Genomic DNA, 17,370 nt, shown 5'->3' with positions numbered 1-17,370 from the left:
TATTCTCCCATCGGGAGAGACTCCCATTTTTTAGTCTCGATGACCCTGGCCCTGCTAGGGGGTTGAAGCATCTCTCCTAGCAGAGGCTACAGCCCTTGGGGCTTTAAAGAGGGGTTTGTATCTGAACTAGAGCTGAACGATTAGAGCAGTGATTTTCAACCTTTTTCACCTCGCGGCACACTGGCAAGGCACTAAAATGGCTAAGGCACACCCTCAGCTTTTTGACAATCAACAAGGCACACTGTGCTGTCAATGGGGGCTCACATCCCCCAATGGTCCTACTGATAAATGACCCTCTCCCAAATTCCCACGGCACACCTGGGGGCCATTCGCGGCACACCAGTGTGCCACGGCACAGTGGTTGAAAATGGCTGGATTAGAGATTCAGGATCGACAAAGTGGTGCTTCACCGAGCTTAGGAGTCTCCTACCACAGTCACTAACTTAGGTGGCTGGAAAAGGGCAGGGCATGAACGTCCAGAGGGACAAGTCTATCAGTGACTACTAGGGCTGCTGGCTCTGGCCTTGGACCACATGTCCCAGGGAGCGAGGGCTTACATGGAGGCTGAAAAAGAGATCCCTGCTTTTCCCTCATTTGCAGAACAAGGTGGAGGTGAACAGTGCAGCAGGGGAGACTCCTACTGGCTGCCACGACCAACCCCACTGAGAAATCCTCCCTTGCCCTGTGCATTGCTACAGAAGAGTGTGTAGAGAGCACACTACTAGTAGGCCTTGTTCTTTCCTCTCACAACACCAGAACCAGGAGACAGCCACTCAAAAGTGAGCACTGAGTGAGTTGGAACAGACAAAAAGGAAATATTTTTTTAACGAGCGTAATTTATCTGTGGAACTCCTTGCCACAGGATGCGACAATGGCACAGGTGACAAGCCGTGATGGGTATGGGCAACCTCCCGATTCTCAAATTACTGTCTCGGAATGCCAGATGCAAGGGAGTACCAACAGCATAGAGGCATATTGTTGTGTGCTCCCTGAGACACCAGGTAGGCCACTGTGAGAAACAGGAAGCTGGGCTAGGCCTGATCCAACTCTTCTCAGGAGAGTTGCTGGGCTCTTCTCAGGTTCTTGCCAAATTAGTTGCCACCTGATGGCAGATTTGAAACAAATTCTTCGGGGGGGGGGGGGGGGAACCAGCACCCTCAGAGGCCGCGCCTCAAACCCAGGAGGAAGGAGAGAGACAAGGAATACTACCACACTGGGGAAATTTTAATTCACATCTCAGAACATCACGGCGTCTCTCCCTCCTGAGTAGTTCCTCTGTTGCCTGGGAAGCTCTGGGTCCCTCCTTAGGTCCATGTTTGGGGGAACAGTCCTCTGGGCCCTCACTTGAAGATCTTGCCCTGGTTGACGGCTTTGCCCACGTGCTTGAAGTCCCCCTCCCACAAGAAATACTCCTTCACCAGCGTCTTGCATTCCTCACTGTCCGGGTCCAGCTTCCTCCAGGTGTATGATTCGTAGTCCACCTGCCAGTCAGGGCTCAGCTGGAGGAGAGATAGGGCAGTGTTAGGGAAAGAGGAGGAAGAAAGGGACCCCCCCCCCACTCCACTGGTGACCACTAGGGCTGCTAGCCACTGCTAAAGGCCACAATGGTGAATTTTCAATTGGAGATGGGGCTGTAGTTAGGGGGAACATGCCCAGTTCCCAGCCCTGGCAAGTATCTCCTGGTTAGACTGGGGAAGCCAACCAAGTGCTAGAATCTAGCTCCACCAAGGCAAAACACTCCACCTTCTGCCAATGTTTGTGTCCCACCTCAAATTATTCAGCAGTTCCTCACTGCCGTCTTGTCTGTTTACCCTTGGACAGGTCACACACCCCCCCCCCAACTTCCTGTCCCTGTGTAGTGCTGATCGCCGTCCAGGGTCAACCACAAGGGATCTCCCCAGAAGCCCAGACTCACCGGAAAGGCCAGCTCCTGCCCACGGAAGACCCAGATGCCAGAGATGCTACTGTCGTTGTTGGTGCCAAAGAGGATGACTGAGGCAAAGGCGTTCTTGCGCAGCTTGTCCAGGCGCTGGAACATTCCTGGGGGGGGGGGAAGGGTCCGGGGAGGACAGAGGCATTAACTCTCCAGCACCTGGGAAGGCCCAACTGCCACCAGCCCAAGGGAAGGGGAGGCGAAAGCAGGCTCACCCGTGATGAGGTTGCAGCTCATGAACGTCTGGGCCAGCTCCTCGGGGAAGCGGTACTCGGCGTACCAGATGGACCAACCCTCCTTTTCAAAGTTTTCCCAGAAGTGGGGGAGCGCCACGCTGAGGGTGTCTTCGTTGGAGTACTTCCGCTTGAACTCGTCCAGAATGAAGGAGCTGCGGGGGGGGGGAACAAGAGGAGGGGAGCGTTCACCACTCTGGCCACAAAGGCTCCAAAAGACACGCCAACGGCCTGGGGGGCGGGGGACGCACAGAGCAACCTGCTACCGCTTCCCTCTCGCCTTGCCTTAGTCCTGGCCAAACAAAAGTAGGATTGTCCAGGGGCAGGTGTGTGGAAGAGAACAACCCTGAGGAGGGGACCTCAGGTCCAGCCATGCTTCCCCTGGGAAGAAAACCCCCTGGGGCTTTGAGGGGGGGGGGGGTTCTGAGATATCTGCTTGCACCTACAGGGATCCTGCTGATGGAGGTGCTAACCCCAGCCCACCCACCCACCCAGACGTTCACGTTCACTGCTTGGAGGAAAAGCCAGTTTTAAAAAAATCCCCCTGAAAACTGGTTTTTCCAGAAGGCAGACATTGGGTGGGTGGAAAAACCTCAGCCCCACGGCCCTCCTGCTTTCAGAATGAGCAGCGCCGTCGATCAGGCCTGGTTAAGAAGGCAGCGGGGGGGGGGGGTTTCCAAACACAAGCCGGCTACTGTGTTGGCTCGCTGGAGAGCGGCTCTTTTTGGCATCCTTCTATACTTAGAAGACTCAAACTAGGAAGGGAAGGAATAGAACTCAGGGTCAACTGTGTGGTCCGGGGAGGGGGGAGCTTCCCATTTTAGGATGTGAGGGTGCCGGCCCTCTTTGCCACAGAGAGCGAGGCAGGTTCGTCTGCGGGTTGCTGACAGGTGGCAGCCACACAGAGGAAGGGCCTGCAGTGCTGGCAAGTCACAGTAGTGTTGTCACTGCCTGTTTGTGTTGAGGCTCAGGTCTGCACAGTGTGGACAGTGGCTAAAGGTCGGGGGGGGGGAATTCTGCTGGAAACACTGTGAAGGGGGCCTGCTTTGGCCAAGCCCCCCCAAAACTTCAGCAGATCCTTCCATCTTGTACCCATTCCTGCTCCAACAGTCTCTCAAAAATGGAGCCCGTGTGATTGGCATGGCATGCTCTGCCCCGCCTCTCCTTCCAAATGGCCTGGAAGGAAAATGGGGGCAGAACAGAGTAGCAGAAGATGCTGATTGGATGCAGGACACAGCTGCATGGACTCTTGAAGATGGGTGTCGCCTGGCAGGTTGGGCAGGGTCCTGGTTCTCAGCAAGCCCAAGACCTGCCCTCCCCCTTAAGGGGGCAGAGGCCAGAGCCCTCAGGCTGGGGCGTCGCAGAGCCCCAGTTTGAATAGCTCTGCCACATGTGGAAGTGATGGTCTCAAGAGTTCGGTTTCCTGGACCACTCATTTGCCAGAGCTGAAGTTTCACGGTGGTTTTCGCTTAGCAAAAAAAAGGGAGCAGCATTTCGTCCCCACCGCTTCCTCTCCTTGCCAGCCCTTCAGCCGTTCCAGGCGCTTTCTATCTTCCATTGTGGCGGAGGACACTGGTCATTAGCTGCCCACGCCTGGCAGGACCAAATCCCCTGACAACCAGCTTCACCCATTCTGTTCTCAGCTCAGCAGGGAAGGCGCCTGCAAAGCAGCGCATGAGCTCTTCCAAGGCACGTGGCAGCACATGGGACAGGACTGAGCAGGGCCCAGTGGCCACCAAGCCATGGGCCTCTGCTGCCCCCTACTGGCAGTTCTCGGTGAAGACTGGCAAGAGCAGCTCGGACTTCTTCAAGAAGAGCACAATCATCCACCCCTGTTGAGCACCAGCCCCCAAAGATGTGCAGCTGCAATGCAGCTCTGGGTCTTTTGGGGGCACACTCTCCAAGCAGAGGGTAACAGCTGGTTCCATGAAGGAAATGCAGAAGTCTCTCGGCAGAGGCCTCAGACCTCCCCTTAAAAAGCAGTATATAAACACTATTGTTGTTAATATCATCATCATCATCATCATCATCAGGCAGTGGACAGACTCCAAGTTCAGTGAACAACACCCCACAATGCCACCTTTGCCTTCCTTCTACTGCCTTCTGCAGAACCCACCATTCTGTGGTCCAACCCCCAGCCCCTGTACAAGGAGATCAACTGCACGCATCCTCCTGGAAGCAGGAAACTGTCTTTTCACAACAGGCAAAGAACTCCCCAGTGACTGGTTCCTCCCAATTATTTGGGCTCCATTTCTATCATATAAGAACATAAGAACAGCCCCACTGGATCAGGCCATAGGCCCATCTAGTCCAGCTTCCTGTATCTCAGAGTGACCCACCAAACGCCCCAGGGAGCACACCAGACAACAAGAGACCTGCAAGGCTTCCTGGGAATTGTAGTTAAGAACATAAGAACAGCCCCACTGGATCAGGCCATAGGCCCATCTAGTCCAGCTTCCTGGATCTCACAGCAGCCCACCAAATGCCCAAGAAAGCACACCTGATAACAAGAGACCTGCATCCTGGTGCCCTCCCTTGCATCTGACATGGCCCATTTCTAAAATCAGGAGGTTGCACATACACATCATGGCTTGTAACCCATAATGGATTTTTGCTCCAGAAACTTGTCCAAACCCCTTTTAAAGGCATCCAGGACAGAGGCCGTCACCACATCCTGCGGCAAGGAGTTCCACACACCGACCACACGCTGATCATTCCTTCCAAGGCACTCAGGGCAGCACAGAGAGGAGTCACCCCCTGCTTTACCCTCCCAGCCACCCTGAGAGGTAGGTTAAGCCAACAGTGGGTGGGACAGGCAGAAGTTCACCCAGTAAGTTTCAGGGCAGTCAGGATTCAAACCTGGGACTACTGAGCGTGTGAACTTTGAGTGAGATTATAGTGCTCTACACAGATGCCAGACCTCCCCCCACCCAACCAAGTCCACTCTGCCCAGCTGCTTACTGACACCAGGGACTGGCTAGGTTGGGAACGAACAATCCAGTCCTGGGCCTCTGGCCTTTCTCCAGCTCTGCAAGCCCACAACCCGCAAAGACAACCTACCTCTTGGGGAGGTGGGCGAAGGGGTCTTTGGATTTGGGCTCATCTGCCAAGGCCTGCTCACACTCGTCCAGCTCCTCCTCAGGCTCCGGCTGCTTCTTCTCCGCCTTCTTCTCGGACTTCTTCTCCTCCTTCGGCTGCTTCTCTTTCTTGGGCTGGTTCTCAGCGAACTTCTTAGCTACAAGGAGGGAGGCAGTGGATCAGGCTTCAGGAAGGAAGGGAGCTGCCACAAAGGAGACAGGCACACAACTCGTACGCACAAAAAGGGTCCAGGTTCATACTTAACATCTCTGGGACCAGCCTAGCAAGTCCCTACCAGTCCAAGCCTGGGCTAGGTGAACCGATGACCAATACAACAGAGAACAGCAGCTTCGTACGACTGTGGCAGACAGATATGGTCCCAGCCACATTCCCCTTCAGTTAAATCACACAGGGAAATCAGTGCCCAGTTCCATTTCCCCACTCAGCTGTTTGGGCAAACGAGGGCCTGCTCTCATCTGAACCCGACCTACCTCACAGGGCTGCTACAGGGATAAAATAAAACAGAGTTAAGAATCACAAGAGGGGCCACCCCTATGTCACTCTGAGTTCCTTGAAAGAACAGCAGGGTACAAGGGCAACACAACCTAAAGTCCCTTAGGGCGCAATCCTAACCCCTTACGTCAGTACTTTCCAGCACTGGCAAAGCAGTGCCAATGGGACATGTACTGCATCCTGCAGTTGGGTGTCACTCACGGAGGCCTCCTCAAAGTAAGGGAATGTTTGCTCCCTTATCTCAGAGCTGCATTGCCCTTATGTCAGTGCCAGAAAGCACTGACATAAGGGGTTAGGATTGCACCCTTAGGCTACCTTCAATCTGAACCACAATTCTAGACACAGGCAGTGATGATGAACCAGATCAAGGATCAGGCCTACTAATTATACCTGGTTTCATTTTTTCAAAATCCTGTTGTACTTTGCTTGGAAAACCCTTAATGCAACAGTTTAATACACAACTATTCCATCCGCTCAGTTCAACGTTATTCAGTTTATGAAGTTACACCGGAGAGTTTGATACGTGAAATGCGCGTCTACATCAATTTGAAGTCTCCAGACTGGTTCCAGGGTCACTTTTTATCTGTTACTGTCAAAAACCAGGGAAGAGATATCACTGAACTGGGACCAGGACGGAATCGTCCGAACTCCCTGCTGGCTACAGGTGCTCAAGTGGAAGAGGAAGCCTGCACGCCATATCGTTCCTTTGGGAGAAGGAGGAAGCGCCCCCAAGTTTCTGTACTGCTCCCCAGCTCCAGAACATGGCCAGGTGGCTGTAGCAGAGATGCAACACTTTTCTAGGATGCTACTGCCACACAAGTTAGTATACACAGGGGGGCAGCGTGTGGTCGGTCTGTGGAACTCCTTGCCGCAGGATGTGGTGCTGGCGTATAGCCTAGACCTGGGGTCGGCAACCTGCCATTCTGGAGCCGCAAGCGGCTCTTTCAGCCTTCTCCTGCGGCTCCCTGCAGCTCGAGCGCACAGGTGCAGCTCCCTCACCTCCTGCGGCTGCGCCCCTTAGGAGAGGGCGTGAACGGCTGGCGGAGCAGCTCCTGCCCAAAGAGCCCGCACCACCGCCGCCACCGCACGTTCCCTCCTGCCCGAGCCGCAGCGCCAGCTGCCTGCCCGTGTAGGGGAGGGTGCGTAAACGAACCTGACCCCAGGGAGCCAAGGCAAAAGCAAGCAATTGAGTGCAGCTGCTCTGTCCTCCTCCCAAGCTCAGGGCACAATCCTGTGCGCGTCTCCTCAGAAGCAAGTCCCATTGTGCTTGCTCCCAGGAAAGTGTGCACAGGATTACAGCCTTCAAGCTCCCCGCTCAGCATCCCCCGGTCACTCACTCACACTCTCACTGCCCCATTTCCTTCACTTGGAAACTTGAAGGGGGTTTGGAGACCCCGCACCAGATGGTTTTCTGGATATGTTTGTATACTGTATGTGTAACATACTGTATATGTGCACCAAAGCATATTTCATGGTTGGGAAGTAATCACTGTTAGTATGCCTTTTATTTTATGCAGTTTTGAACTCTTAGCTTGTTTGTTCAGGAGCACCTTTGTGAACAGTGTCAAGTAGTACTAAGTGGTCTTGTTCAGAGGTAGTATTGTGTGGAAAGGCATTTACAGAAGTACAGAAGTAAATGACAGTAAAGAATGACAGTATCCTTCACAAGCAGTTCACCTGTGCACAACCTAAAGCAGTTGTTCTCCAACTGTGGGTCTGGACCTGATTTTTAGTGGGACCTACAAGAGGGAAGTGTATTATATAACTGTGACCTACAAGAGGGGGGCGCAAACTATATATGCAGTGTATATATACTCCCCTGGGAGTGAGCCCCGTTGACTCTACTGGGGCTGACTTCTGAGTAGACAGGGAGAGGAGCCACTCGTAGGCTGCACTCCTGTCCATGCATCCCTGGGATGAAGCCCCATTGATTCTACTGGGGCTGACTTACCTTTCCCCCTGTTTTTGCACTGGTATGTGTGGAGATCTGCCCCCCCCCCCCAACTTCCATGCCTTGGTTCTGTGTGCAAGGGGTTTTGCAATGGTCTTGCTGTGATATCTATATAGAGATCTTCCCTCCCCCACACCTTCTCCCAGTTTTTGCACTGGTCTGTATAGAGATCTGCTCCCCCCCCCCACTTGTACTGGAATCTAGGAAGATCTGGTGAGTAGGTAGATGTGGTGTCAGCAGTGGCCCCTTCGAGGGTAAGGCCTGGGCATCCAGCAGAGTGTGCTGCACAGCTGCAGCCACTTGAAGGCAATAGGGCCCTCAGGGATATAAGAGCACCTGAGGCACGAAGGATTTGTGGGTTGCAGAAGGAGTGCAGGTTGACTTTGGAATCTGACCTGGCTTATTGACTTTGGACTCTGCCCTGGATACTCTGACTGACTTTGTGACTAATGGACTGCTGGAGACACTGGAGTTTGAAGTGTGGCTGCTGTGTCCAAGACCTGCTGATGACCCAGGGTCTGTTGCAGTGGTGGGAGGCTGCTGGCAGGAGAGAGGACCTCTGCAGGTTGAACAGGGGAGCTACCCTGGAGGTGGGGTCCGGCAGGACTGCAGGGCAGAACCAGGGTCATTTGTTGGGGGAAAGAAGGGGAGCTAATTTGCTTAAAGTGGGCCTAATTCTCCAGGCAGAGAATGGCCTTGGTATCAGGCAAAACACCACAGGAGGACCAGGTGTCTGAAAACACAGGACAAGAATGTATGACAAAACTAACTAAAAGCTACAAGAGGGGGCTACTTCATAAAAATGGGACCTATAAGAGCATAAAGGTTAAAAAAAACACTATATATGCAGTGTTATCTTCATTTTAGGTGTCAAAAGGGTTTTGTGGCTCCCGAGGTTTTTTTTCCTCTGGAAAATGGGTCCAAATGGCTCTTTGAGTGTTTAAGGTTGCCGACCCCTGGCCTTGACGCCTTTAAAAGGGGATTGGACAAGTTTCTGGAGGAAAAATCCATCACGGGTTACAAGCCATGATGTGTATGCACAACCTCCTGATTTTAGAAATGGGCTTTGTCAGATGCAAGGGAGGGCACCAGGATGAGGTCTGTTGTTATCTGGTGTGCTCCCTGGGGCATTTGGTGGGCCGCTGTGAGAAACAGGAAGCTGGACTAGATGGGCCTATGGCCTGATCCAGTGGGGCTGTTCTTATGTTCTTAACTACAAATCCCAGGAAGCCTTGCAGGTCTTCTTGTTGTCTGGTGTGCTCCCTGGGGCATTTGGTGGGCCGCTGTGAGATACAGGAAGCTGGACTAGATGGGCCTATGGCCTGAACCAGTGGGGCTGTTCTTATGTGCTGTGGTCCATGGGGTCACAAAGCATCTAACATGACTTAATGACTGAACAATCCAAGTGCAACACGCAAGCCACAGAACCAGAGAGGACAAGAACTGCCAAGTCAACGTGGCCACTGCTGCTTCTACAAGCTGCAGAGTGTGTGGCCCTCCAGTAGCGCCCCCCCCCTTACCATCAAACTGGGCCATCTTCTCACAGAGTTTCACCTCCCCGAGGACAGCCTTGAACTGCGGTTGATTTATACAGGTTACAAACCAGCGGTTGACGTTCCCGTAGGGCTGGCGGAAGGACGGCTCCAAAACCTGAGGAAAGGGAGAAGCAGAACATTTGAGATACGGTACACTACTTAAATGTCTTTAAAAATACACACGCTATTTTTGGCTTGCTGAGAAGCTGGGGCCCACTTTAGTTGCTAACCAGCACGATGGGACCAATCTCTTGAGCCAAACAGGAGAGAAAGGTGAGCAAGCAAGTCACCCGGTAGTGACTCTTCTTCCACTTGGTGGAAGGCAGGCACAGCTAGTGTGTTCCTCTGCCCCGTCTTTCCTTCCAGGCCAAGGAGAAGAACAGGCGGGACAGTGAGTGACACGGCACCTGTACCTACTCCATTTCTAAGGGGCAAGGGAGATAGACTGAGGAAGCCAGATGCTTACTAGGGAGAGGTGTGGAAAGGAAAAGTGAGACTGACCTAGGGGGCTTTGCTAACGCAACCCCTCCTCCTCCAGAACCCCTAGCCCAGCTTGCTGCTCAAACAGTATCCCGCCTAGCCTTAGAACCAAAGCAGCTGCACTGCCATGGCTCCTGAAGTCAGGTCAAGATACACTTCCGGGCTACAATGCACCTGTTGCGTTGTGCACAACACACCTCCAGTATAAGGCACTGCCAGGCCACTCTAGAGCCCAAGAACAGCTGACAACCATAATCCTGTAAAAAAAAGTCACCTTAAAGCTACATTTCTGGGACACAAACATAATGCCTCATGTTGACCTTCCCTGGTGTTGCCCTCTACACCGCCTATGAGGCAGCAGATACTCCCAAGGCCCTCCACAACAGAGAAGGAAGGGCTGAGCAAGCAAATTCAATCAGTGAGCAAAGGCAGGTGGTACAGCCTCTCCTGCCAACTTGAGCTGGACACAGGCTCATCTCAGCGGAGCACGGTACAGCTCCTTCCTCTTCCTCTGCAGCCAACAGCCACAGAACACAGCCATGCAATGGATCAGACCAAACCATTCCTCGCTGACCACTGTTCAGGCTGCCGAATGTGGCTATTTGCGGCACTCTGGGGCAAAGATCTGCTTTCTTAATGCCATGGAGAGAGAAGCGAGAACTGTGACGCTAGAGGCATAGGGGCCTGATAACCCACATCAACCCCACTCTCCATCGCCGAACATCTCTGGTGGTGATGTTGGGGTATTTAATTCAAAACAACCCCAGCCAAAACAGTCGGTAAGAAATGCAACAAGTTCCAGGCTTCAACCTGGTCCCAGCTCTGTACTGCTTCTCACTGCATCACTTTTGAGTCAGAGGGGCTACCAGCTCCTGACAACCAACGGCACTCCAAAAGCTCTGACCCACAAGAAATAGGTAGAGCCAGGCCAAGCCACAGCTGACCAGAGTCTATCCCATTTCCTTCTTCCCCAACCTCCTGGAAGTAACGGGCCTGCCTGAGTCTGCCCACCTTAAGAGCTCAGAATCAACCATGTCGACTTTGCCATCTTATGAGCCCCCCCTGCCTACAACAGGTAGCAACATGCTAGTGGGAAGTCACCTGCTTGTACAGCCAGAGGAGGGTACAGACAACTGTGATGTCAGCCAGCGAGACCCGCTCCCCGACGAGGAACGTCCTGGTCTTCAAGTGTGAGTCGAGGATGCCCAGGATCCGCTTCACTTCCTCCTTGGCAAACTCTGTAGCCTGGAGAGGGTAACACACAAAATTAGCAAGGCTGACTCTAGGTCAGTGGCTAGATTAGTCTGTAGCAGCAAGAAAGTATAGACCACTTCGTGTTTTTAAGCATCAAAAGCCACAAAGCGTGAGAAGAAAGGAGACAACCCCAACAAGGGGGGTGCAAATCCATCCACCGCAAAATGTATTTGACATAAGAACATAAGAAGAGCCCCACTGGATCAGGCCATAGGCCCATCTAGTCCAGCTTCCTGTATCTCACAGCGGCCCACCAAATGTCCCAGGGAGCACACAAGATAACAAGAGACCTCATCCTGGTGCCCTCCCTTGCATCTGGCATTCTGACATAACCCATTTCTAAAATCAGGAGGTTGCGCATACACAATATGGCCTGTAACCCGTAATGGATTTTTCCTCCAGAAACTTGTCCAATCCCCTTTTAAAGGCGTCCAGGCCAGTTGCCATCACCACATGCTGTGGCAAGGAGTTCCACAGACCGACCACACGCTAAGTAAAGAAATATTTTATTTTGTCTGTTCTAACTCTCCCAACACTCAATTTGAGTGGATGTCCCCTGGTTCTGGTGTTATGTGAGAGTGTAAAGAGCATCTCCCTATCCACTCTGTCCATCCCCTGACAAAATGTGAAGTGTAATGGAAAGAGCCTTCTGCTTTCAAGTGGCTGCCCCTCACTTCCATGCAGCCCAAACAGTTTACACACTCAGTCGACAGGCAATCAATCCCAACATCCACACTTAAGTGACTTTTGGGGAGACAGACCAGCACTGCACGAGACAGCTCTGTGAACTAGGATCCCTCCCCTCAGTTTAAGTTTCACCAACGCCACCAGGTTTGCCAGGCAATCTTTACTGAGTGGTTCTACTATGAGTCTCCATCTTCCCCATCCGCAATGCAACCCCCATAATGATGGCCAGGACATCAAGTCATATGAAGCATTTACGCACTAAGAGGGCATTATACGTTATTGGGTAGCAAAGCCTATCAATGGCTCTTGCGCACTGTAGCATAACACCACTTCTGGGTTCAGAGACCGTATTGTCACTGAGCATCAAGTCCCGCCCCCCACCCCTGGTCTTCATCCCTGTGCAAGGGACTCCAGATGTGATCCAACACAACTCTTAGGGCTGGAGCCAGTCTGCTTGCGAGCCAGTCAGAACAGTCGGGTGACACATCTAATCTAGCACCAACCAAGACAGCTTCATGCATGTTCTGTCCCTCACCTGTTTGTTATAATGCATGATGCCCAGAGTGGGGAAGACCCAAGTGCTGGCAGGAGGGACGATGTCACTGTCCGCAAAGCTCACCCACTGGATGATCTGGGCGGCCGCCTCCGGGGTGGCTCCTCGCAGCTCAGCGCTGCTAACTGGGAGGAAGAAAGGAGACCAATGATCTTGACAGGCTACTCAAGCTGAAGGTAGAGCTATTCACAACGCTTTTAAGTTTACACATTTTTAAGCTATATCTGCCCAAGGCATATACGAAACAGGGACCAAATATGGACACCTGTGGGCCAGGCAAAAATGGGTTTAATAGTGTCTTCTATTTCCCTGAGGGGAGCCAGGCTCCAAGATCTCCTTGCAACCCACCCACAACTGGCTGTCACCTACCACGGCAGCAGCCCAACCGCATCTAAGTCACTGGCAGGAACCAAACCTAAATTTCTTAACACCCACAAACCCCTCTTTCCGACAAACTTCAAGGAGGGAGACAAAAGCAGATGGCAATACCGTAGTGTGCGATGGCGTTGCTCTCAAACACGCAGAATCCGTCATCTCCTTCAAAGGCTGGAACCTATAGAGAAGACAGGCCATCAAGCCACCGATTGCAAGAATACAGGGAAATTCGTTCACAGCACCCTCCATTGCCATCCCCACCAACTGAACCCAGCCCACTCAAAATGCCTGCCTATTTTATTATTTTGTTGTTGGCAACCTTCAGTCTCGAAAGACTCTGGTATCGCGCTCTGAAAGGTGGTTCTGGAACAGCATCTAGTGTGGCTGAAAAGGCTGATTCGGGAGTGACAATCCCTTCCACACCGGGAGCAAGTGCATTCTGTCCCTGGCCGGTCTCCCTGGCTATGGGCCTTCCTTCTTTGCCTCAGACTGTTGGCCAAGTGTCTCTTCAAACTGGGAAAGGCCATGCTGCACAGCCTGCCTCCAAGTGGGCCGCTCAGACGCCAGGGTTTCCCACCTGTTGAGGTCCACTCCTAAAGCCTTCAGATCCCTCTTGCAGATGTCCTTGTATCGCAGCTGTGGTCTACCTGTAGGGCGCTTTCCTTGCACGAGTTCTCCATAGAGGAGATCCTTTGGGATCTGGCCATCATCCATTCTCACAAATGAATGGAAATGCTTGCCACAGCCTGGGATAAGAACAGATGCAGTGGCACGCCCAGTAGGAACCTTGGGCCATAGTGCAGAGAGCTGTAGACACCTATTAGGAGGGACTCTCCGGATCTCCCCCTGCCCCATCTGCCACAGAAGGAACCTGGGAATCCCCGTGTACAACAAAAGTTCTCTATCACCAACCTACAGCCCCCCCCCCAAGACAAACCTCTTCAAAAGTGACTACCTGAGCTAGAACACTAATATATGCAGAAACCAAAGCTCCCGAGACTACAGGATGCCAGTACCCACGTTGGCTGGGGAGCATCTGGGAAAATCAAGTGAAACACCCTTTTTCTGCAGGTCCAAAGCTGAACGAGCACTTCCTCCTCCAAGCACATAAAAAACCTAACCTGTCTAGGAAAAAGTACCGCCCAGTTTATCTCTGAACTCCCTTTCTTCCTAGAGATTCAGGACTATAGTCCTCCACCAGCAGCCTGCGGCTAAAGGTGACACGGGGCCAAGAGATGGAGCAGAACCCTCTGGGTTCAAATCCATCATGAGCCAAGCCACTCCCTCTCAGGTTTCGCCGTATGGGAAGAGTGCTGGCCTGCCTTACAGAGCTGTTGTTTAGATAGGCTATAAACGTAGAAAGCACTTGATGCAATCTTTACATTAGGCACTGCATCTGACAGACAACAGACGGTCGGCTTCTTCCAGCCCATCTCTACCACCAGCCCAAGCCCATCTGCAATGTCTTGCCCCTTCCCTGTGGAGAGTGGAGCCTAGACTCAGGACAGCATCAGGAGTAGGCCGTGCAGGGGCCAACGCCGGAACGTCAGTACCTGTGGCAGCGGTCCCAGCCAGAGTGGCATCAGAAGCCCAACACAGAGCAACACCCCTGGGTGCCCAGGTGTCAACACCATATGAACCACATCACCCACTGCCAGGGACCTAAATGAACATCTTCCCCCAATGTACTGTACACTGGCTCAGTTGTAGGACCTAATTCAGACAAGTCCCAGGTTCAGTCCTTAGAACCCAGGTAGGGATGGGGAAGGATGCCTGACTGAAATCCAGGATAGCTGCTGCCAGCCAGTGCAAGACAGGACCGTAACTGGGACACTGCTAACCCACCCACCCCCACAACACAGGAAGCCATTAGCCCTGCTTCAAAAAGACGCAGTTCCAGGGTTGCTGCCTCCACTGCAGAAGAGGCAGGCACTCCCAACAGGTCCACAGTTCCACAAAATGTCCAGCTGGGAGGTGGGCAGGTCGGCCCCCAGAGGGGGGTATCCCCTACCCGCAGCCCTCACGACTCACCTTCCCGGTTGGAAACTTCTTCAGGAATTCAGGGGTCTTATTGCTCTGCCCAAAGTGAAACTGAGGCGGGGTGGACAGGACCTTGATCTTGGCATCACTGTACTGGGCGGCGATAAGGGCTTTGAACGCCCGCCAGTTCTCAGGGTAAGTGTAGAGAGTCTGCAGGGGGGGGGAAAAAGCCATGTGAGATGTCAGATCCAAGTGGGGATGGCCAACTTATGACGCCAACCTCCCCTCCGGAGATGGAAAGCCACCATTTATTTTGAGAAGGACCAAGACTATTTTAAGAGCCAGGTCCTGCCAGTCTCTGCTGCTGGATTCAACCACCATGGAGGGCTCCCCCACCACCTATCTTCAGCTGCTGCAACCCCGACAGCTCCAGAGCTATCCCCCTTCATAACTCACTGTCATCCCCAAACCTAAAATCCCCCCAATAAATCATTTATTCTCTCTCATGCAGCTTCCCACTCAGTCCCTTTGCTCTTCCAGCCGACTGCAAACCATCCCAGTTAGTTTGCTCTTTTTAAAGCGCACTGACGTGCTTCGTTATTTCATAAACCCAATGACAGCAGGATAAATTGATTTCCTAGACTGCGGGGCGCCTAGTCTGACCGAGGCCACACCCACCAGTCAGCCTCTTCCCTCCCGTTCTCCCTAACACTGCAAATTTACAAATGTTGCATTGCAGCTCTCTTAAGTCTACCAGCCAGGTCTGCCCCACACCTATATCTCCACAGCCATCACCCATCAGAACATCCCCCACCCCACTGGAGGCACTCAGGGCCTCCAATCTCAAAGCTCCCTCCCCAGCCATTCTCCTCCACCACCCAAGAGTGGAAGCTTCAGTTCCACCTCGCCCTCCTTCCAACACACCCACTCAGGCACTCCCCTCAATCATACAGTCAGGCACCTTCCCAGAAGTAGGGAGGGGAAAAGATTGCCCCTGCTCAGCCTCAAGATAGACTGCTCTTAGACACAGAGGTTCTAATTCCCACACCCCTCAGGACCAAGCCCCTCACCAACTACTTAACCCTTTTTCTAGTGGGCCTCAACACAAACAAGGAGCAGTTTGTCTCTAATAAGAACATAAAAACAGCTTTGCTGGATCTAGTTCAGCTTCCCACATCTCACAGCAGTCCACCAGATGCCTCAGGAAGCACATAGGTCAACAAGATACCTGCATCCCAGCGCCACCCCCTTGCACCTGGCATGCCATCCAAAACCAAGAGGTCACCCATGCCCATCACGCCCTGCGTCACCTGTGATAGTCTTTTCCTCCAGGAAAACTGTCCAATTCCCTTTTTAAAGGCATCTAGGGTAGATGCCATCCCCACATTCAGTGGCAAGGAGTTCCACCGACTAACAACAGTTGCACAGATTAATTGGAATCTCCACTTATTCTCAGAACCTGGGTTCAGAGATAGACTGTCTCTGCACTGGGAGGCTCTGGTGGATTAAAAACTGTTTAGAAGAGCCTCCCCCCCTCCAATGACAGCTGTATCACAAAGGCTCCATTTAGGCACCCCAGAGCAGCAAGGCAACAAGAGACCTCCATCCTGGTGCCACTCCTTTGCACTTGGCGTGCTGCGGTAGCCTACTTCTAAAACCAAGAAGTCACCCATGCCCAACACGGCCTGTCACCTGTGATGGCCTTTCCCTCCAGGTAAACTGTCCAATCCCCTTTTTAAAGGCATCTAATCTAGATGCCATCCTCACATCCAGTGGTAAGGAGTTCCACTGACTAACTACACTGTCTGCTTACTGACAGAATGTGATATTCAAAGGTAGACTGCCTCTGCACTGGGAGGCTCTGGTGGGTTAAAGAGCCCCCTCCCCATGGCAGCTGTACCAGAGACACCCCATTATGGCACCCCATAACCTTTCAGCCCTATTAAAAAGTAGCATAAAAGCCCCCCCAGCTGTCACTCCCTACAGGCACCCCAGGATATAGGATCCTCACAGAAGCCCCGCCCACTGGCCCCCCACATTAATCCAGCCCCCCCAGCGCTGCCACCTCAACCAAATGGCACCCTGACACTCCCACTCCGAGCCTACCCACCTCCCCTCTTCCACCCCGAGGCCCGCAGATCAGGCGCCTCCCCTCATTAATATCCCCCCCAAAGGGTCGCCTGAAGCCCCCTCTGCCAAGCCCCCCACTTCCAGGGCCCAGTGAAGCCCCCTCCGGGCGGATGCCAGCGGATTCTCTCGCGGCCTCCCTTGGAAAGGCAAGCTCACCCCGGCCGCCGCCATCTTCGCAAGGAGAGGAAAAGGAGGAGCGTCGCGCGAGGCGGCCGTAAAGCGGCGAGGAGCGCGACCGAGCCGCCAATCGCGACGTACCTCCCCACGCGCGCCCCCTCCCTTATAATGCGTCAGTGAGGGCGGTGCGACGTCAGAAACGCGAGAAAAGGAAAGGCCTGCTCTGGCGCATGCGCGTTGGGGGAGAGTGACGCCCTCCTTCCGCCCATTTAAAGAGACAGTGCTCCAATGCTCAACAAGGGGGAGTGCACTGCTGTCAATGGAGAAACACAAGTGAGGGCAATAAAGGGCTACTGCAAAGGGTCTTGGTTTAAAGTTTTGTTTTTTAAGATATATTTTACTGTAATGCAGCACTAGATAAAAGAAAATGTTTCTTGACCCAGCATGCCATTAACCTGTGGAACTCCTCGCCCCAGGATGTGGGGATGACATCTGGACCTGATGCCTTGAAAAGGGGATTGGACAGATTTCCTGGAGAAAAAGTCCACCAC

The 17,370-nt window shown here is 53.0% G+C and overlaps 1 protein-coding gene across 1 annotated transcript; it reads right to left on the bottom strand.

The window, feature by feature from the left end:
* Positions 1 to 1,203: 1,203 nt before the first annotated feature.
* EEF1G (eukaryotic translation elongation factor 1 gamma) lies at positions 1,204 to 16,960 on the bottom strand. Its single transcript, XM_066610289.1, has 10 exons — positions 16,859 to 16,960; positions 14,624 to 14,782; positions 12,707 to 12,770; positions 12,200 to 12,342; positions 10,825 to 10,968; positions 9,229 to 9,358; positions 5,227 to 5,401; positions 2,149 to 2,321; positions 1,916 to 2,040; positions 1,204 to 1,499 (listed from the first exon to the last, which is right to left on the bottom strand). The coding sequence occupies exons 1-10, from the start codon at positions 16,871 to 16,873 to the stop codon at positions 1,341 to 1,343; spliced, it is 1,287 nt and encodes a 428-aa protein (XP_066466386.1). The 5' UTR covers positions 16,874 to 16,960; the 3' UTR covers positions 1,204 to 1,340.
* Between the last annotated feature and the right edge of the window lie 410 nt (positions 16,961 to 17,370).

The sequence above is a fragment of the Tiliqua scincoides genome, chromosome 15 (genome assembly GCF_035046505.1).
Source record: "Tiliqua scincoides isolate rTilSci1 chromosome 15, rTilSci1.hap2, whole genome shotgun sequence".
NCBI classification, from domain to species: Eukaryota; Metazoa; Chordata; class Lepidosauria; order Squamata; family Scincidae; genus Tiliqua; species Tiliqua scincoides.
Note: the sequence above shows the minus strand (reverse complement) of the source record. Positions and strands in the feature narration are given on the sequence as shown.